Here is a 17,490-nt window from a genome sequence, read left to right as displayed (position 1 = left end):
CAGAGAGACGCATGCCAGCATGCTGTCGAACACACACGAGAAGAGCACTTATGTGGTCAGAGCCAGCCTCCAATCAGCCGTCTTTCTTTTGATGTCCAAACATGGGGCGTCGCCCCCTTGTGGCTGACCTTGACTTCACACATGTCAGAGTTAGGGTCGGGGGTTGCTCACACCTGACAGATGTTGTAATAGACGGTGTGTGTGTGCCTATCCAAAACTGTGTCAGCATCCTTTTGTGTGTGGAGCTCACACATGGGCACGTCCACACTGTTGTTGAGGTTGTGGGGCGCGTGCGTGCCGTACGAGGGGACACCCTGGGGGCAAACAATCAACTGTTAGCACATGGAGTGTCTTGCTAGCTTGGCGCCGTTGTTTACCTTTCCTGCCCCACTCAGTGGAAAGTCTTTGCGACACAGGTGGGCGATGATGCCTGCCGCCAAGGCATCACCCAGCACATTGATCATGGTCCGAAATCTGTCCCTGCACACACAGCACACATGACACAGTCACATGATGCACTCAGGCCTCCCCCACCCACCAAGTGCCACCTACAGGATCCAATCAATGGCCACGATGAGGGTGATGTCATCGGGGGGTAGGCCCACTGATGTCAGCACAATCACCATGGTAACCAGGCCTGCCTGAGGGATGCCGGCTGCGCCAATGCTGGCCGCAGTGGCAGTGATGCTGGTGGGAAGATAGGCACACACAATGAGGCCCAGGTGGTAGTCATGGCAACAAAAGTGATGCTTTCAAGTTTACCTGATGGTGACCAGCTGGCCAAAATCCAGCTCGTAGTCGTTGACCTGGGCAATAAAGATGGCCGCAACAGCCTCGTAGAGCGCCGTGCCATCCATGTTGATGGTGGCGCCCACAGGTAGCACGAAGCGTGCAATCTGGCGGTCCACTTGACAGTTCTCCAGCAGACACTTCATGGTGATGGGCAGCGTTGCTGAGCTAGCGAGAGAACGCCGTCAGACCTTCAAAATGCCGACAAAAGCACTGGTAGCGGCAGACTCACCTGGAGGAGGTGGCCAGGGCAATAACCATGGCCTGCAGTAGCCCACGGATGTACTTGAAGGGGTTCTTTCTTGTGAGCAGGAAGTAAAAGAGGGGGAGGAGCACCAAGCCATGCACAAAGAGGCCGGCAAGCACAGTGATGCCGTACCACCCCAGCTTCTTTCCCAGCGTGCTTGGGTCCTGCATGTCCAGGATCTTTCCTGCCACCAGGAAGATGATCCCGAATGGGAAGTACCTGTCGTGAGAAGACGTCAGCCTGAGTCAATACTGTAAGCCCCTCCCACATGGTTTCCAGCTCACCACACAGCGGCGTTGATGATCTTCATGACGCACTCGTTGATGCACTGACACACATTAACCAGTGGTGCTCCTCGCTCGCCCATTCTGCCCAGCAGCAGACCTGCGATTGATGACATCATCACCCGTCAACATATGTGCCAACCAACCGATCACCCACCCACCCGGGTCCGGCCCCACTAACCCATGGTGGCTGAGAAGATGACAATGCCAAGCACATTCATCTGCTGGCTGCTGCCGGGACTTGTCTTGTATGTGACTTCTGGGGGTGGAGTCAGCTCCAGGAAGACCGTGCGACCTTTGGGCTCACTCTCGTCTGGGACCACGTACACAAAGTTGGGCTGGATAGTTTTGGTCGGGACCTTCAGGATGGGCACCAGGTCTGTTTTGTACTGATGACACAAACAAAGTGTGAGAGGAAGAAGTGGTCATGTGACAGCGAAAGCTCACCGGTCGCTCACCTGCTGGAACGTCGCCTCGATCAGATTGGAAGGTACCATGTTCCTGTGGGTGGAACACAAACTGGATCAGTGACACGCGCTCTTCTGTGCACGAGGACCACTGCCTCCATCTCGGCGCGTGACGCAAAGGAAGGTCATCTGATCACCAGCCCAGGAGGCCAAAAGTCAGCAGGGTCAAGACCTTCTTGCGTGGCTACTCCAGGAGGGGGTGTGGCCTATAGGCGGCACGTGCCGCGGCAGAGATCATCATCGCCTAATCTGTCACTCATCCTTGCCGGATTACTAAAAATACGTATGTTAGCTCCTTGGGTAATTGGATTCACGTGCTGTGTGTTTCCATGGTAACACAAAAAAGGATTTGTTTGGTCGCTAGAAGACGTCCACGTTAGCATATTAGCATCAACTTGACGTTAATTGACAGAGGTGGCAGAGCCTGTTCCACACATCTCTCACCTGATCAGGTCAAGGAGGGCATCAGCCGAGGTCATGACGGGCCCGCCTCCAAGCCGGTTGCTCTCCATCTCGGTGCCCACGCCGGGCTTGATGATGAGCACCAGCACGATGCCGACCACCACAGCGATGAAGGTGGTCCACAAGTAGTACGTGACGGTCAGCACACCCATGCGGCAGCACGCCTTTGACTCCATGGATGACAAGCCTGACATCAGACTACGCACACACACACACAGCCCGAGGGCGGAGCTTGCATCATCAAGACGGTAACAACTGATTGACAGGTGCTAAAGGGGAACATGAAGGCACACCTGGATGTAATGAGAGGTAAGATGAGCATCTTCAGCATCCTCATGAGAAGTTCTCCCGGGAAGGAGAAGTAGATCTTGGCCTGTGTTTCAAAATAAAAGCAAATGACTTGATCAATAGAAACAGGAAGTTGATGCAGGGTCGTCCACCCCCTGCTCACTCCCGCAGACCCACAGATTTTGACCTGACACTGACTTTTATTTTGGAATATTCTGTATTGTGTGGCGACGTTAGAGTTGCCAACTGTCCCCTGAAAAGATGAATCGTCCTGTATTTACAAACAAGAGTTCTAGTATTGAGCTGAAAAGGGATGCACTTTTTCCCATTATTCTGTTTGTCTTGGCTGTCATTCTGCCTCAGCTTGGCGACTTTTCACCACAGCAAAAGAAAAAACAAGCAAAGCGACGGGTTTAGCTCTGAGCTTGCATTTGTCTGACGTGGGGAAGCTGCAAAGGGCTATCACGTTCACATGCTAACTTAGCAGTCGTAGAAATGCCTGCTGACTTTGTGTAATTTAATGATGACGTTCTAGATGTTTTTATAGTAATTATGTTTTGCCCTCTGAACACTACAGTAGTTGTGTGTGTAACAGATGCCAGCTGGTATGTTAAAAGGCTGAAAGGTTGAAAGTTCAAAAACCGAGGGCTTTTAGTTAATTGGCTAAAAGTCAAGCAGGACTTAATTCTCAATCAATGCGGATGTGTGGCTGTGGGTTTGAGCCCTGGTGTGTGAAAAGTTGTAATACTATGAGAATAAAGTCATAAATTTCCTAAAATAATGTCGTAATATAACCAGAATTAAGTGGTAAATTTACGAGCATAAAGTCGTAATATTATGTGACATACGTATCAGAGGGAAACTACAGCATAGCTCTTTGGAAAGGATGTAAACTTTCCTCTTGCTTCCGCCTTCCTTGCCCCGCCCCTCCACATGCCCAAGGCCAAAGGTCACATAAGTCCCCCATTTCCAGAGCTTTCTCAGGCATAAAAATTGTAAAAAAAAAAACAACAAAAAACGCAACATAGATACGCCTGGTTGACCCTGCCAACCAGGCGTATCTTATTTATTTTTCAAATAGTTGGCAACCCTATGTGGCGTTCATGTTGCCTACTTCCTGTTGTTTAAAAGGAGCATTCACAGTCCGTCTCACTTTACAATAAGGTACACAAAAATACAACTAATGAAGAACTAATGAGGAACTAATGGGTAGAGTACCGTATTTTCTCAGTCGCTCATACATAAGTCGCACTGAAGTGTAAGTCGCATTTTTTGCAGGTAATTTTTTTTACAAACTACTTGACCAAAACAGACATTACGTCCTCTTGGAAGGCAAGTTCTAACAATAAAAAAATAGCGAACAGGATGAATAGGTGTAAGATATGCTAATACAATGGTTATTCAGCTACACAAAAAATAAACATGAACACAAAAGGTGTCCAGTGTTTTTTCATTTATAAGTCGCTCTGGAGTATAAGTCGCAGGAACAGCCAACCTATGAAAAAAAGTGTGACTTATAGTACGGAAAATACGGTAGTTACTGAGGAACTAAGGCACATACTGTACATTTAGAGTAGCTCCATACAACTAATGAGAAACTAATGAGAAACTAATGAGTAGTGGTAATGGTTAGTGTTAGGTAGGTTTGTTCCTCCTGTCAGCGGGCACGTGAGTTTGCCACCACCTTCGATCCACTTAAACGTGACCACAAGGGAACGACGAGCCGCTGAGTACTTTCATAAACTCATGCAACCTTTGACTGTTTAATGTTCACACTTTGTTCCCAGCTAAATTTAGTTGGTCTGAGCAGGATTCATTCTTCCTGGAAGCATACATTAGCACTTCCTGTCTGAATGTTCAACACCTGTGCTAATATTAGCTTTGTTTTTCAGCAGAGGAACTGTACAAATGGACAAGAGAAAGACACCATTAAAAACTCAAATTTGTCAGAATTTTAGCCTAGCGTGCTAGCTTGTATTTTGTAAGTGGAAAAACAAACAAATTTAAGCAAATGTTGAAGCTTATCCTTTAAAAAAATCCAAAAACTAAATAAAAGTCACAGAATGGTAGCAGGCTAAGCTAACTAGCAAGTCCCTATGGTCTGGGAAGCAAGATGGGTCCTACCTGTGTGGACAGCTGAGTTCCCCTCAGTGTGAAGCCCAGCGTGCAGCCGCTCAACACGGCCATGACAGACAGGGTCAGGAGGCCATTCCTCTTGGCAAAGTCCTGCACGTTCCTGCGGATCTCCCCGTTTACAGTGACATGAAGACAAGTCTTCAGGCGGTCCGCCATGCTCCTGCCGGCATCTCCCGGCGTACAGGAGCTATGTTCGGAGTGAGCCTCCTCCTCTCCGCCACCACCGCCGCTGCCAAGCAGAAGCTCGTCCATGGCTGGAAGGGGGACGACGTTTGGAGCAGGTCTCACCTGAAGCAACAGATTAGGGCAGACTTAGCAGGACTAAGAAGCTTAAGGGGGGAGGTAGGAACACCTCTCACTCTCTCTTGTTGTGGCTCCCCCTTGGCTGGGTGGGGGTTAAAGGTCATCACGGGGGTCGCTAGCATCCGCTCGTCACCTTTTCACCACGGGACCCCTTCGGAATGAAATTGAAATTCAAAGTCTATTGAAAACCAAAACAATGAAAGATGGCTTCATGTTGATTGACAACTATATATACTATGAATAATACAATATCGGTTTCAGCCATTAATTCCTTCTAAAAGGTCAGATGAAAACTGAAACATACAAAAAGAGAAGCAATTTTCCCCATAGGAAATAATATCGATCAATGCGTCTGCTCCAGACACCCAAATATATTAACTAAAACATTTTCTTGTGAATAATTGTAGCTTTACATCAAGAAAACAATGCAAATTAATTGTAAATGGTGAATGAAATGGATCAATTAACATTTTCATATGATCCTTACAGGATACTGTAGTATTGTAGAAATTATAATTCTGCAAATGGGGCAATTTTAAGTTAACACAACTAAACGGTACCACAACAGTGGTTATCAGCTAATATTGTCTCGTCCGGTTCTCGGCGCATGAAAAGGGGTGTTTGCCATTCTACTTCTACTCAAAAAAATTAGCCATCCTGGCAGGAGTATTTTACAAAAAATAATAAGTAATGATTATGGAGCGTTATGAGGAGTTCCCCCAAAAGATTATGGCTGCTAAAAGCAAAACTGTTGCCACCAATAGAGCGACGGAGGCCCACTGACACAATGCTCAACATTGCAGAGCTTTGAGATTTTAAAGTGGCGCAACAACTGTCTTATTTTAATCTTTAAAAAAGATTAAACATGTTTTCTTCCAGTTGATTGATGCGTATTCCTCCAGCAAATATTGTAATATAAGAAGACAAATGTCTGCTAACATTGGCCCAAGTCTTAATATATTTCATATTGCATTTTATTCCTGGTGCTCGCGTGAACATAGCTAGCTTTTTTTCCTCCATGTCCCCTTGTGGGCTCTAAATAAATGGTAATAAATGGAGACAGCATCTCCAAATAAGCTAACGAGTGAAACAGTGACACATTCAGAACTGATTTTAAGCTGAGATCCTGGACATAACCTGGTTACGAGTTTAGCCTAAGTTACCATGGTGATACCGCTGCTTTAAAAGAGAGCTACCTTTGTTGAAGTACCTGGCAGAATACCCCCTTGGTGTTGGGTGTGTGATCCAAGATGGCTGAATGAACAAGCAATGCTTGGAATATTATCCGTTTATATCTTTATTAATTTCACAAAATTCAATGTACCCAAAGGTAAAATACAACAGTTTGTTACACACAATGTTGTATAATAGGCAGACAATGTACGAGAACCGCACCAAAATTTTGGGAAAAACTTTTTGTGGCTACCTTTTGAGTGTTAAGTTGGTGTGTGAGGATTTTAGCATTATTTGTAAGCTGCCACCATATACGTATCAGACTGTAATATGGAGTAATGACCTCCTGCTATTCCCATCGTGAGTTCACCTAAAGCTTGTGATTGGCTCCTGCCAAAGAAAATGCTACTGTTTCCTCACTGACTCCTGAGCGGCACAGTATTTAGACAATTAGTAGTAGTTCACAAATAAGAAGATGTCACAAGATGGTCACAAATTAGCCACACTGCTGTAAAGTGTTTAAAGTTCAAAGTAATTACTTGTTCACCAAGTTCCCATTTGGAAATTATGTTCACTCCAATAATGCATTCTCAATTGTTATGGTCCAGTTCTGGATGAATTTCTGTTTGTTTTTAGATTACGGCCGCTTGCTGTTTTGAAGGCTTTTGCGAGAACACTTGAGGAGATGTTGTAAGCTTGTTCACATTTTGCTGCGTCAGATACTTTGGTATCTTGGAAAACTACAAGGTAAAATTGTTTTCATATTGCCCCGCAGATGACAAAAGCATGCCAAGTAAATCCAAATCTTTGATTGCTGCATCACTACGAATCTTAGGGTTTTCATTAGCTAAACAACAATCCCTGTCACTCGTCTTCAGCTCTGTGTAGTGTGCATGTTGTGACTGTCACTTCCTTGGCTTTGCTATAAGTTCATGGCTGTATGTGTTTCAATCTGATTCCCATAACACGTTCTGGTCGTGACAAGATGGCGGCTGACACAATTCATTCCACTGGTATTTTATAGTTATTTATCTATGACAGCAGTATGAGCAAAAAAATGAAGTGACTACTTTCATTTCGTTCTTGTTTTGTCAAACTGTTTTTGGTGTCATGAGCAGTTTGAGTTGATTATCTAAGTGTATAAGATATTAATGTATATCCTCATATTTATATCGACATGACAAACTATGCGTAATATATTAATATAAGATACATGCCTGATCATGACCAATTGAAAAATTGCAAGAATTTACATTTTGCACGGTTGGATCTTAAGGAGGTTCTAAGAAGAGCTTCAAAATGCAAAAAAGATAAAATAGGACAACTGCGTACACAAACAGCATGAAAGTGAAATAGGCTGTTAAAAATCTGATCAAATGTTTAAAAGCCAAACGTTTGACAAAAATGTGGATCCTGTGTCATTTTCTGTCAGGTATTCACAATGTCATGAGCTCTTGACAGCAAAGCCAAAAAGGCTTTCTCTCTTTGATAGTGTTTGGATTGTTGAGCTGCATAAGCAAGGCCTCTCGCAGCACACCATTACTGCTGAGGTTGGACACTTCTTCAAAGACCCAGAGGGTTCTGGAACAAAAAAGTCACATGAAATGTAGAAGGGCCGCCATCATGATCCTTGAAAGAAAGAATCAGGTTGTGTTGTGCAGGGGCATCAAATAGTAGTTGGCTATGTGGAGATGTTGCTGGGGTATCCCTCATGACTGAAGGGCCTCGTCTGTGTGGTAATGACAACAAGACGACAGCTGGCATTGTGAACAGCAGCGGACAAATGACCTTTTCCAGAGGAATAACGTCACTATTTTGGACTATCCTACATGGGGATGGATAGTAAGAGAAGTTTACAAAAATGGACATCAGTTCCAGACACTGGACACCCTCCATGAAGCCATTCTCACCACTCGGAGCACCATTCCCACTAGGGATGATTGGGGTGATTTTTTCAACATTTCCTTTCCATTTTACTATTTCTATGCATTAAAATTGGCAGAGAGTACATTTGGAATACAGAAAGTGAATAAATATGAACTATATGAAACTATTAATAGTACTATTATACTATTAGTAGTACTATTGTACTACTGAATTTAGAATTGTACTATGAGATGTACTGCAGTGTAACTTCTATGTATGTTCAAGATAAATGAAACAATTACCATGTATATTTGGCAATAAATTACTTGCTTACTACATACTACAAATTGCTTACTCAAAAGGTTTTTGTGTAATATTTCAATATGACGACTTGAGCATAAATGAATGTCAATATTAACTCAAGAAAATAATTATGTACAATTTACTTCATTTTGATCCATCTAGATCTACCTGATTCTAGTTGTCTGTTCCAGATGTACTTGTTATTTTCTAGGACTAGCCAAACTAGATCAACCTGTCATTTTAGTTCACTCTGTTCCAGATACACTGTCATTCTAGTTCTGTCTATTCCAGCTCTACCTGTCTATCTGTTCTAGACGGGTCAATCTACTTCTGTACGCTCCAGATCTACCTGTCATTCCAGTTCTATCCGTTCCAGCTCTACCCCTCAGTGTGGCACCAAGCACACACAAGCACTCTGACCACCGACCTCAGGGTTTGTCACCGTCACCATTTGATGAAGACAAGGGCGGCTAGGGCGCCATATCCAAGGACAAGAAAGAGGACTTTGAGGAGGCGGTCTGCCTTGTGCTCCAGTTCTGGCGTGAGGATCTCAAAAAAGGTGACAAAGAGGAAGGTTCCGGCTGCGAGTCCCTGCAATACCACAGAGACTACGCCCCCCGCCAACGTCTGAGCAGAGTTCACTACCACACCAACAGTGGCGCCCAGCGGGATCATCAGGCTGACAGCAACGGCTATCTTCGCGGCATCTTTCATGCCAAGGGCTGCTTTGGCCGCACTCATGCCCAGCGCAGTGGCAGCAAGAGTCTCGTGCACAGCCACGCCCAGCAGGAGGCTGCCGAATTTGCCGGCGTCCTCTTGCAGGCCGAGCGCCACGCCCTCGAACACAGAGTGCGCGGACAGAGCAAGAACTAGACTGGCAAGGCGCAGTGGCCCTGCCCCCACCAGCTGGGTGGGGCTCAGGTGTCCATGACGGTGGCCGCGATGCCGTACTGCAGAGATGAAGGGCGCATCGCACTCGGAGTCGCTGCCCACCTCTGAGCCACCACCGTTGAAGGTCTCCAGGTCGATGAAGGATGGCGTCTCCTTCCTGAAGGTCAGCACGCTTTGCTCTACCAATACGCTGACGAAGAAGCCCAACATCATCATCGTCTCAGCCACGGGATACTCGCCGTCCACTTTCAGCTGGCGTAGCACGTCATTCGCCTGCAGAGACACCATACGCTCAAGGCCTGCTCATCACATGACTCATCACAGAGGTGGGGTGCGCGCCTACCTTGGCCCTGACTGCGGGCAGCAGAGCGTTGAAGCACGTGGCCAAGAATACGCCTCCCGAGAAGGCGTTACACAGTGACACAGCCCGGCGGTATCTGTGCACCTTGCTACGGTCGGTCAGCAGGAGGCGCACTGGCACCAGCACGCCAGCCAGCATGAGCGCCACCAACACCAGCAGGCCCAGCAACTTCGCCACCAGGATGTGCATCTTCCAAGTACATCCACCCTAGAGCCAGTACAGCGCCATCACACAAGCTCACCTGACTGGACACACATACATCAAATAACATGTGACAATCGGTGTGCTTCCGGGTCAAAGGTCAGATGTTGTTTTGTAATGCCTTCAACCAATTCAGTATTTAATAGTACAATAATAATAAAAATACACTAATAAAACAATAATAGCTGTTTATTTACATAGGTCATGTTTGAGTTTCAAAACAAAGATGGTGACAATGCGTAAGTCTCAATGTCAGCCATCTTTGTTATGAAAAAAAACACACGTTGTCACGTGACCCCAGATTTTAAGGAGTGGAGATAATCAAAGTTATTAGAAGTAACTGAGGAGAAAGTTCTACCTTCGCCCACAGTCGTGTAAATTTCATGCTAACTGCCGCTGACTTTTATTGTGCGTCCCAAACAGCTATAAAATGTAACGTGTCGCACCTCCAATTCGGCAAAGTATATCGGAACCCATGTGAATTTATATTGGATATTAATATAGTATATGTAGCCTAAATAACTAACTCATTCACGGACCACGGCGATTACATGTGACGTCAGACAAGGATAGCGGACCACATCGCGAACGTAAAACGCCAAGCAAGACAAAAACATTTGTGTTTGCAGTTCTACCAATACTGGATATCACAATTTACAATAATAATCTGCGTGTTTACAAATATGGCTACACCCTCGCTAGGTTAGGTTATTTAATGCAGCTTGAGCGAGGGTGCATAATCACTGTAGTTTCCTGCAGTTTTTCCAGTTTATCATCATCAATACATTTTCGTGATAAACTACATGCTTATTGAGGCCATCATGTCCCAAGGCGGAAACAACAAAGCGCCAGGTGTATTTCCTTCCTAATGCAGCTTGGAATACTGCATACGACCGAAAGCTGGCACCTAAAATGGCAAACATCTACTCTGTTTGAGCAAAAAATACACTTCTAATTACACTAAAGTCCCAAATACGTGCAACAATGACAATTACCTGAGTGAATCGTCGTATTCCACCAGCAGGTGTCGAGCTACTTCCTGAATGACGTCAGATACTGCTGGAAGGTGATTGGTGGACGACCCGATGACGTTCAAGCTTTCACGTGTATGCCCACAAATGTCGAAAAGTTCAATTACATATATACTACCTATGTTGTTTAATTATATTTTTTTCTATATTTTTCTTCTTTTTAAATACCAGATAAAATTAAATATACAATACAACTAACTTCCTGTCAGCTTTGAAAGCAAGTTGAGCAAAGAGCAGAGACATAAAATGTTCTTTAATTGTTGAACCAGCTCACTGTCTCCATGACTACCTCTGCAGACACACAAATGCACGCACGCACACAGGAAGTGGGAGAGGCTTCCTTCACAGGGCGTGGCTGATGGCGGTGTCCAGGCTCTTCTCATGCAGAAATTCTTCAGTAATGAAACAAATGATGTTCTTTTGAGTCTTTCCAGTTACAACAACGGTCCAAGTGAAAAGAAACCCTGAAAGACAAGTCAAACATCGTGTTGTCACTTCACCATTGTTGCATCTAGGCAGTGTGCTGGTGCCATAGTGGGTGAAGTTACCCCACAAGCGTGTCATGGCTGCTCCTCATTGCCAGCGCTGGGCGTCCGATTGCGGATTTGACTCCTGAGCTGCTCGATGAGTTCTGGATTCTGTTGCTGCATCTGCTGAGCGAACTGTTGACCTCTGACCAGACACAAAGGCCAACATGCAGGTTAGCATTTTCATGTTGACTGATGTTAGCATGTCGTTTCTGAGACTACTGATGTCACATACTATGTATGACATGAACGATGACTGCTGTTTCCTCAAATAGGGATTATTATCTCATGGTAACATCTGACGTTTTATTCAAGTGGATAACCACCTGACGATTAAACGGGACCTGTCATGCTCCTTTTGGCCCTTTGTATTGTGTTGTGGACTCCTATAAAGCAGCTACACACAATAACCCGCACTGAAAGCTTTCTAGATCTTCCAAGTTCTGCACCTATTCCAGATGTATTTCCTTGGATTGGTATGAGAGTTGTATGAGTAAATCCTTTGGAGAGCTACTAATTGGAGATCCCTGCCTTACTGTGTATGAACTCAGAGTGGTAACGTGGACTTTCCAGTAGAAATGTGGTCTTTACATTTTTCTTGTTTAAAAAAACCAAGTAGATCACTGACTGTGGTGGAAAAAGGCTATTAGCAACTCCAGACATCGGTGAGCTGGTAATTTGCACCCCGCTCCTGCTATGCACACACTATAATGCTACATAGACTACTGCTGACTTGGAAAAAATGAGCACAGTTTGGACACTGATAAATTGTTATTTTCAGCTTGCGCTTCTGAAACTTCAACAGGACCAAGTAATATTGGAAACTCATTATCGGACTTCAGCAGCAGTTTGGCAGACAGTCCAGCATCGCGCCTGTACCCGGGCATTCAGAGGCATCCCAAACTTCTTTCAGGGCTCACTTCCAAATGCGCAAACCTCATTATCTGAAACTTTGGCATTGTTTAACACGAGAATACAACATTCTAACTACATTTATAGGTCAGCAAAGTAGAAAAAGCACAATAGGTCCCCTTTAATTAGGGTCAATGTGTCCAATACACTGTGTTCCAAATGATTATGCCAATGATATTTTTATCTGATTTTGCTACATAGTCAATATAAAATAGTCATCCTAATTTTAAGTCATCAACCTTTAGAGTACAATTTGAATGTTATTGAACAAACCTCCCAAATGCACTGTTCCACATTATTATGCACAACAAGAGTTTCAAAGCATTTCACCTGTTAAGAACCAAAAATGGTTGTAGGTTGAATTTACAGGAGGTCATATTTACTGAAAGCAAAAGCTATTTCAAATCACTAACATTTTAATAGGCCAAGTTAGATGTTTACATAAGATCCTTTCTTTAATTTAACAATTTACATTGCATTTCTGCTTGAATTTATTTACAAGATGTCTGGAATAGTCTCAGACAGTTACTGTTTTGTTGTGATCTGCCTCCTACCCTGTTACATGGTGTTTCTCTCCTTTTGTTCCCATAACAGTCAATGACAGAGAGGTAGGTATTCTTTGCATCATGAGGTGGTCAAGCATGAATTGTCATTTTGCTACAGAAGATACTTTGCTGAGCTCATTTATGACACCTTTGATGACCATTAAGGGGCTTCCGGCTCACTCCCACTGATTCTGGTCCAAAACATGACTGAGCCACTTCCTTGATGACATCACAGCCTTGTTGAGATTTGCTGGCCATACTCAACTTCATATATCCAGACCACTAAAGGTTGCATGGCGCTCATCAGTAAACAGGATTGTTTGAAAATTATGTTTTTGTGAATTATTCAATGTTTTCATGACTTGTCCAAGACACTGCAATATTTGATGCTTTTGCAATCATTTTTGTTTCCCATATCGCTTGAAATGTGTATCATGCTTAATAATGTTGAACATTACATAACTTTACAATTACAACAATACGTCAAACAAGTATTTCATGTGTTCATGTACGCACGCTTGGATGAGTCCTGATAAATCTCCAGCTGATGTACCCCCTGGAACTCCGCCGCTGCTGCCTCCTCCTGCTGCTGCTGCTGCTGCTCCTCCTCCTCCCACACCACCACTACCCATTCCGCCATATCCTCCAGACATCATTCCTGACATCCTGCCACACAGCACTACCATCAGCAGGCAAAACAAATACGCAACAAAAGTGCACACACACACACACTTACATTTGCTGGACCTGAGGGTTTGTCATTAGCGACGACGCCTGCAAGAAACACCAATGATCACCACTTGTCCCACAAAAACTGTTACACATGACCCAGTGATGACAGTAACGACGACAATGGCTGTTCTCACCATATTAATGAAACCAGGATTACTAAGCAGTCCAGCCAGGTCCACTCCACCAATGCCCGCCGTCTGACACACACAAACACAAAAGTGAGCACTAACACACACACGCGCGCACACACACAAGTTTCTACACAGGACTGCAATCTATTTGTGGTGACTGATTGGAGGGGGTTATATAACCAAATTGACATTTTCATAGACGCTGAGGGAAACAAAAAGTGACCAAAAAAATATGAAAAGGGGAACACGCAGCGCCGGGTAGATGTTGAGGAGACATCTACTGCACCTCCTGACAAATCATTATTCTCTGACAGACCAGGTGCTGGTGAGATGTGTTAAGAATCAAGAGTTATGAGGCCATCTACCGTACAAAGTTGGAGTGACAAGCTACATTCAGAAATAGTACCGCTAGTGCAAAGTCTATTCGGCAGTTCGCCACAAATAAATGCATGTATGGGAAACACTACACACACACATAGCGGAATTATGTTTACAGGACTAGTGGTGTCCATCTTGTCCTCTGCAATCTTCAGGTTGGACTTGTATGTGTCGTTGTCAGGGTCCAGCTCGAGAGCTTTTTTGTAAAAGGACACTGCCTCTGTGTGCTTGTTGAGACTCGCCAAGGCCAACCTGTAAACACAGTGCATGCTTATAATCTTTAAGCACTCCTTGGTTGTGGTTACTTCAACACTATATCAGTCAAGTTCAATCACGTTTTAAGTGACTTTACTTTCAAAGCAAAGCAAAACAAATGTTATTCTCAGCCTACAACAGAGTGACAAGTCTTCTCCCGAAAGAATATTCGGATTAAAAGAGAGCAACGCTGGTCACGTGAACACGTTCTCACCCCATTCTGCCGTAAGCTTTGCTGTAGTTTGGGTCGATGCTGATGGCCTGCTCACAGTCCTGCACCGCCCCCGCGTAGTTTCCTATCTTGCTCAGTGCCGCCGCCCTGACACGTATAACATGACCACACTCTCTGATTTGGATTGCACACTTAACATGGATCCATCACACATACATGACAACACCAGTTTGGTAAAAGTGGGCGTGGCAAGATGGCAGCACACTAACCTGTTGCAGTAGTAGACAGCGTTCTGAGGGTTGATGGCGATGGCTTTGGAATAAAACTCGACAGCAGCGGCAAAGTTCTCCACTTTCATTTGATCATTACCTGCAGAGGAGAACATGTCAACAAGGCATCACACAGGTAGAGGAGAGACGCTGTCGTGACCTTACCGTCCGTCTTGAGTCTCTCGGCCTCGGCTTTCTGCTCATCGCTGATTGAGTTTGCTGTGGTGTTGTTGTTGACCTGTGACTAAGCGCACAAACACATTACCAAAGACAAATAAAATGTGCCGTTACAGGGCAACGCTAGTGAGTACCTTGCTGGCAGCGGCCGCAAAGATCTCAGGTAACGTTAGGGAGACAGCAAGGCTCTGGTCATCCTTGGACACTTCAAACGCGGTCTCCAAACACTGGACCGCCACTGCAGAGGGCGTGGTTTTAGAAAGAGGGCCGTTGTTTTAGGAATGTCACACCTTCGTGACCATGGTGACTCTCAGCTCACCTTCCAGGCTCTCCTGGGCTCCCGATGACAGATTCCCTGACTCGAGCTGCTCGTGGAGGAAGCGGATGATGGAGAAGGCGAGACGTTTGGTGTCTGTCATGGCCGCGGAGGCAGAGACCGCTGATGGACAGCCAAGAAATGTGACAGCACAACTTGTATCTCTGGTGGCTAGTGTGACAACAAAACATTTACTGACTTAGAAATGTAACAGTTTCATTCGTTCATATTTGTCAAGCAAACAGTAGTATAGTAAAATGCAATTGCACAAGTTACTTCACAATTCTTATTCAAACGTGTCAAACAAAACTCGACCCGGAAACGAAAGCAATCGTTAGTGACTTGATGACTTGACTGAATATCCAAGTTCCGTAATATGTCTGGCCTATGCCAAATTGTACATAGACTGCAACAATAGTTGTTCATGTTTTACAATGTGGTCTAAAAGAAGCACGATCACGTTTAATCGTCGATGTTTTAAAGGGTTTCGTGTCATGTGAGAGGCACATCGACACTAAAAGCTAACAAGCTAATTGAGCACATTTCGTTGTAAGAAACATCGCGGTGCTGAATTGACGCAGCCTGATCTAAAAAAGAAAGTAAACTATTTGTTTTCCTACCAAATATTTGAGTATTCCGGACGGAGATGACGACAGTTATTAATAAAAAGACGTTGTTGTTGTTGTTGCTCCTTGTACTCAAGAAGGCGCTGCAGTCAGCTCGATGGTTAATGCGGCGCGTGATTATGACGTCACTAGTAGAGAAGCGCAGGACAAGCAACTTGTTAAATGAGCATGTTCGTATATTTATGGATGTCGGGAACTTATACTTATAGATATCAGGAGATAAATTATGTACAATGACGTGATAATTAAACAGTCTTTAAAAATGTTTTTGGGGGGGTATTTAACTGCACTACACACTCCGACACGGCAGACGGCGCGAAATAGCTTGAATAAAGTCGTCACAGTCAAATAATATTAAGAAGAAGAATTCTGTGACGTACTGTGTTCTCGCGAAAGCCGTAATAACACTTATAGCTTTATTTTGTGCATGGACCTTGAATGAGAGGTGAATTTAAAATTATAAATTTACAATAGACTGACTAGAGAAGAGATTACTGAAGAAACAGTCACGTCGTCTCTGCGAACAAACAGCCGCTTGAAAGGGTAAAAGCATGCTCCACGTCACCTTCAAAGTGACAAAAGTCAACATTGCTCATTGTGTTGTTTCTGCACTGGATCAACAGTATATGTTGCATTTAACTTTCATGCATGGTGATGTGTTTGTGTGCCAGGGGGACTGAGCATGATGAACATGAATTCCAGGGGCAAGAAGAGAGTCCTTCTGCCCAGCAGACCGTCCCCACCCACTGTGGACCACATCCTGGAGGACATCAGTGGAGCTGCTCCCACCGACCCCGTCTTTACCATCCTGGAGCAGCCCAATGGTTCTGATCCACTTCATTGCATGCTTGTTATATTGTCTTGTTGAGTGTTTTAAGAGCCATTGTGTTGCATCCTCAGTGTCCGTGTGTTCCAATGGAGACGTGGAGCGGACGTTCCAACAGTGTCGTCGTCACATGGATGTCAACCAGCAGTTGCATGACGCTCAGGTCCACTTGATGCGTCAGAGGGACGAGCTCCGAGCGGCAGGGGAGCGTCTGGACGGGGACGTGTCAGAGGTTAAAGGTGCACTCCTCTGATCTGAACTCTCTGCACTGAGACAAACACTGACCTTTGACCTCATAGTTGGCTGTTGGGGATGCACACTAAGATGGACACCTTGCTGACTTCCCCTCTTAAGCGTTCCATTTTTAAGGAGAATTCCTGGCATTTCATGTGTTTTTTCTCACTATTGCTTGTGTTTTATTCAATTCTTTTTGTTGTCATGTGTGACAGCCCTCTAAATCCATTTTCAATAAATGTCTCACAGGTTCTGGACAACAAGCTTTTGATTTGTTTAGATACAAGTTTTGCACTGATCTTTTATTTATTTCAGCCAGATTTTGGGATCCTTGCATTCTATGTGTCGAAATTTAGTTTACATTTTTTAAATAACATTTTTATTCAGGATTCCCTATGTCAATTGTTCAAGCCCTGTGGGTACGCGTGCCACACTGGGAGGCTAGGCTGTAGTGGATGGAGCAATTTAACCATTATTGGGTCACTTTTTATTGCAGGAACCAATAGTGAACATTTCACAGGTTGTAACCGAATGTCTGACTTGGAAAAGACAGTGATTTCCATTGTCAGTCAAGCTTGGAATAAAATA

At 44.6% G+C, this 17,490-nt stretch overlaps 4 protein-coding genes across 5 annotated transcripts; 1 reads left to right on the top strand and 3 right to left on the bottom strand.

Moving 5' to 3' along the window:
- Positions 1 to 167: 167 nt before the first annotated feature.
- slc1a8a (solute carrier family 1 member 8a) lies at positions 168 to 5,267 on the bottom strand. The gene is made up of 12 exons (XM_058073965.2): positions 5,033 to 5,267; positions 4,662 to 4,961; positions 2,543 to 2,622; positions 2,232 to 2,447; positions 1,779 to 1,821; positions 1,502 to 1,709; positions 1,321 to 1,420; positions 1,022 to 1,255; positions 763 to 957; positions 553 to 687; positions 378 to 480; positions 168 to 314 (listed from the first exon to the last, which is right to left on the bottom strand). Exons 1-12 carry the CDS (start codon positions 5,096 to 5,098, stop codon positions 168 to 170), a joined length of 1,827 nt encoding a protein of 608 aa, XP_057929948.2. The 5' UTR covers positions 5,099 to 5,267.
- A 990-nt stretch (positions 5,268 to 6,257) lies between these two features.
- LOC131129970 (zinc transporter ZIP3-like) lies at positions 6,258 to 10,875 on the bottom strand. 2 transcript variants are annotated; one of them, XM_058073973.2, is made up of 3 exons: positions 10,767 to 10,875; positions 9,553 to 9,815; positions 6,258 to 9,482 (listed from the first exon to the last, which is right to left on the bottom strand). In XM_058073973.2, exons 2-3 carry the CDS (start codon positions 9,757 to 9,759, stop codon positions 8,763 to 8,765), a joined length of 927 nt encoding a protein of 308 aa, XP_057929956.2. In that variant the 5' UTR covers positions 9,760 to 9,815; positions 10,767 to 10,875; the 3' UTR covers positions 6,258 to 8,762. The 2 variants fall into 2 exon arrangements, with proteins under 2 accessions (XP_057929956.2, XP_057929957.2); XM_058073974.2 differs by having other exon boundaries at positions 9,553 to 9,777; positions 10,767 to 10,814.
- Positions 10,876 to 11,036: 161 nt separating this feature from the next.
- Positions 11,037 to 15,976, bottom strand: sgta (small glutamine rich tetratricopeptide repeat co-chaperone alpha). Its single transcript, XM_058073972.2, has 12 exons — positions 15,837 to 15,976; positions 15,220 to 15,387; positions 15,035 to 15,138; positions 14,889 to 14,967; positions 14,724 to 14,823; positions 14,497 to 14,601; positions 14,144 to 14,279; positions 13,653 to 13,715; positions 13,523 to 13,560; positions 13,303 to 13,452; positions 11,351 to 11,474; positions 11,037 to 11,266 (listed from the first exon to the last, which is right to left on the bottom strand). Exons 2-11 carry the CDS (start codon positions 15,317 to 15,319, stop codon positions 11,363 to 11,365), a joined length of 987 nt encoding a protein of 328 aa, XP_057929955.2. The 5' UTR covers positions 15,320 to 15,387; positions 15,837 to 15,976; the 3' UTR covers positions 11,037 to 11,266; positions 11,351 to 11,362.
- A 186-nt stretch (positions 15,977 to 16,162) lies between these two features.
- On the top strand, positions 16,163 to 17,469 carry lg4h19orf25 (linkage group 4 C19orf25 homolog). The gene is made up of 3 exons (XM_058073983.2): positions 16,163 to 16,385; positions 16,514 to 16,666; positions 16,743 to 17,469. The coding sequence occupies exons 2-3, from the start codon at positions 16,525 to 16,527 to the stop codon at positions 16,919 to 16,921; spliced, it is 321 nt and encodes a 106-aa protein (XP_057929966.1). The 5' UTR covers positions 16,163 to 16,385; positions 16,514 to 16,524; the 3' UTR covers positions 16,922 to 17,469.
- Positions 17,470 to 17,490: the final 21 nt, after the last annotated feature.

This window comes from Doryrhamphus excisus, linkage group LG4 (assembly GCF_037039965.1).
Source record: "Doryrhamphus excisus strain RoL-2023G ecotype Guam linkage group LG4, RoL_Dexc_Guam_v1.1, whole genome shotgun sequence".
NCBI classification, from domain to species: Eukaryota; Metazoa; Chordata; class Actinopteri; order Syngnathiformes; family Syngnathidae; genus Doryrhamphus; species Doryrhamphus excisus.
Note: the sequence above shows the minus strand (reverse complement) of the source record. Positions and strands in the feature narration are given on the sequence as shown.

What these genes read in the sequence shown, in the direction of transcription:
- slc1a8a (XM_058073965.2), bottom strand. Translation starts at nt 5,098, where the DNA reads ATGCTAGCGACCCCCGTGATGACCTTTAACCCCCACCCAGCCAAGGGG. An exon ending in CATCTTCTCAGCCACCATGG is followed by an intron (nt 1,421 to 1,501) that starts GTTAGTGGGGCC and finishes CATCAATCGCAG; the next exon opens with GTCTGCTGCTGGGCAGAATG. An exon ending in ATCATCAACGCCGCTGTGTG is followed by an intron (nt 1,256 to 1,320) that starts GTGAGCTGGAAA and finishes TTCTCACGACAG; the next exon opens with GTACTTCCCATTCGGGATCA.
- LOC131129970 (XM_058073973.2), bottom strand. Translation starts at nt 9,759, where the DNA reads ATGCACATCCTGGTGGCGAAGTTGCTGGGCCTGCTGGTGTTGGTGGCG. An exon ending in TGCCCGCAGTCAGGGCCAAG is followed by an intron (nt 9,483 to 9,552) that starts GTAGGCGCGCAC and finishes GTGTCTCTGCAG; the next exon opens with GCGAATGACGTGCTACGCCA.
- sgta (XM_058073972.2), bottom strand. Translation starts at nt 15,319, where the DNA reads ATGACAGACACCAAACGTCTCGCCTTCTCCATCATCCGCTTCCTCCAC. An exon ending in AGCCCAGGAGAGCCTGGAAG is followed by an intron (nt 15,139 to 15,219) that starts GTGAGCTGAGAG and finishes CGCCCTCTGCAG; the next exon opens with TGGCGGTCCAGTGTTTGGAG. An exon ending in AGATGGACACCACTAGTCCT is followed by an intron (nt 13,716 to 14,143) that starts GTAAACATAATT and finishes TGTGTGTGTCAG; the next exon opens with ACGGCGGGCATTGGTGGAGT.
- lg4h19orf25 (XM_058073983.2), top strand. Translation starts at nt 16,525, where the DNA reads ATGATGAACATGAATTCCAGGGGCAAGAAGAGAGTCCTTCTGCCCAGC. An exon ending in CATCCTGGAGCAGCCCAATG is followed by an intron (nt 16,667 to 16,742) that starts GTTCTGATCCAC and finishes TTGCATCCTCAG; the next exon opens with TGTCCGTGTGTTCCAATGGA.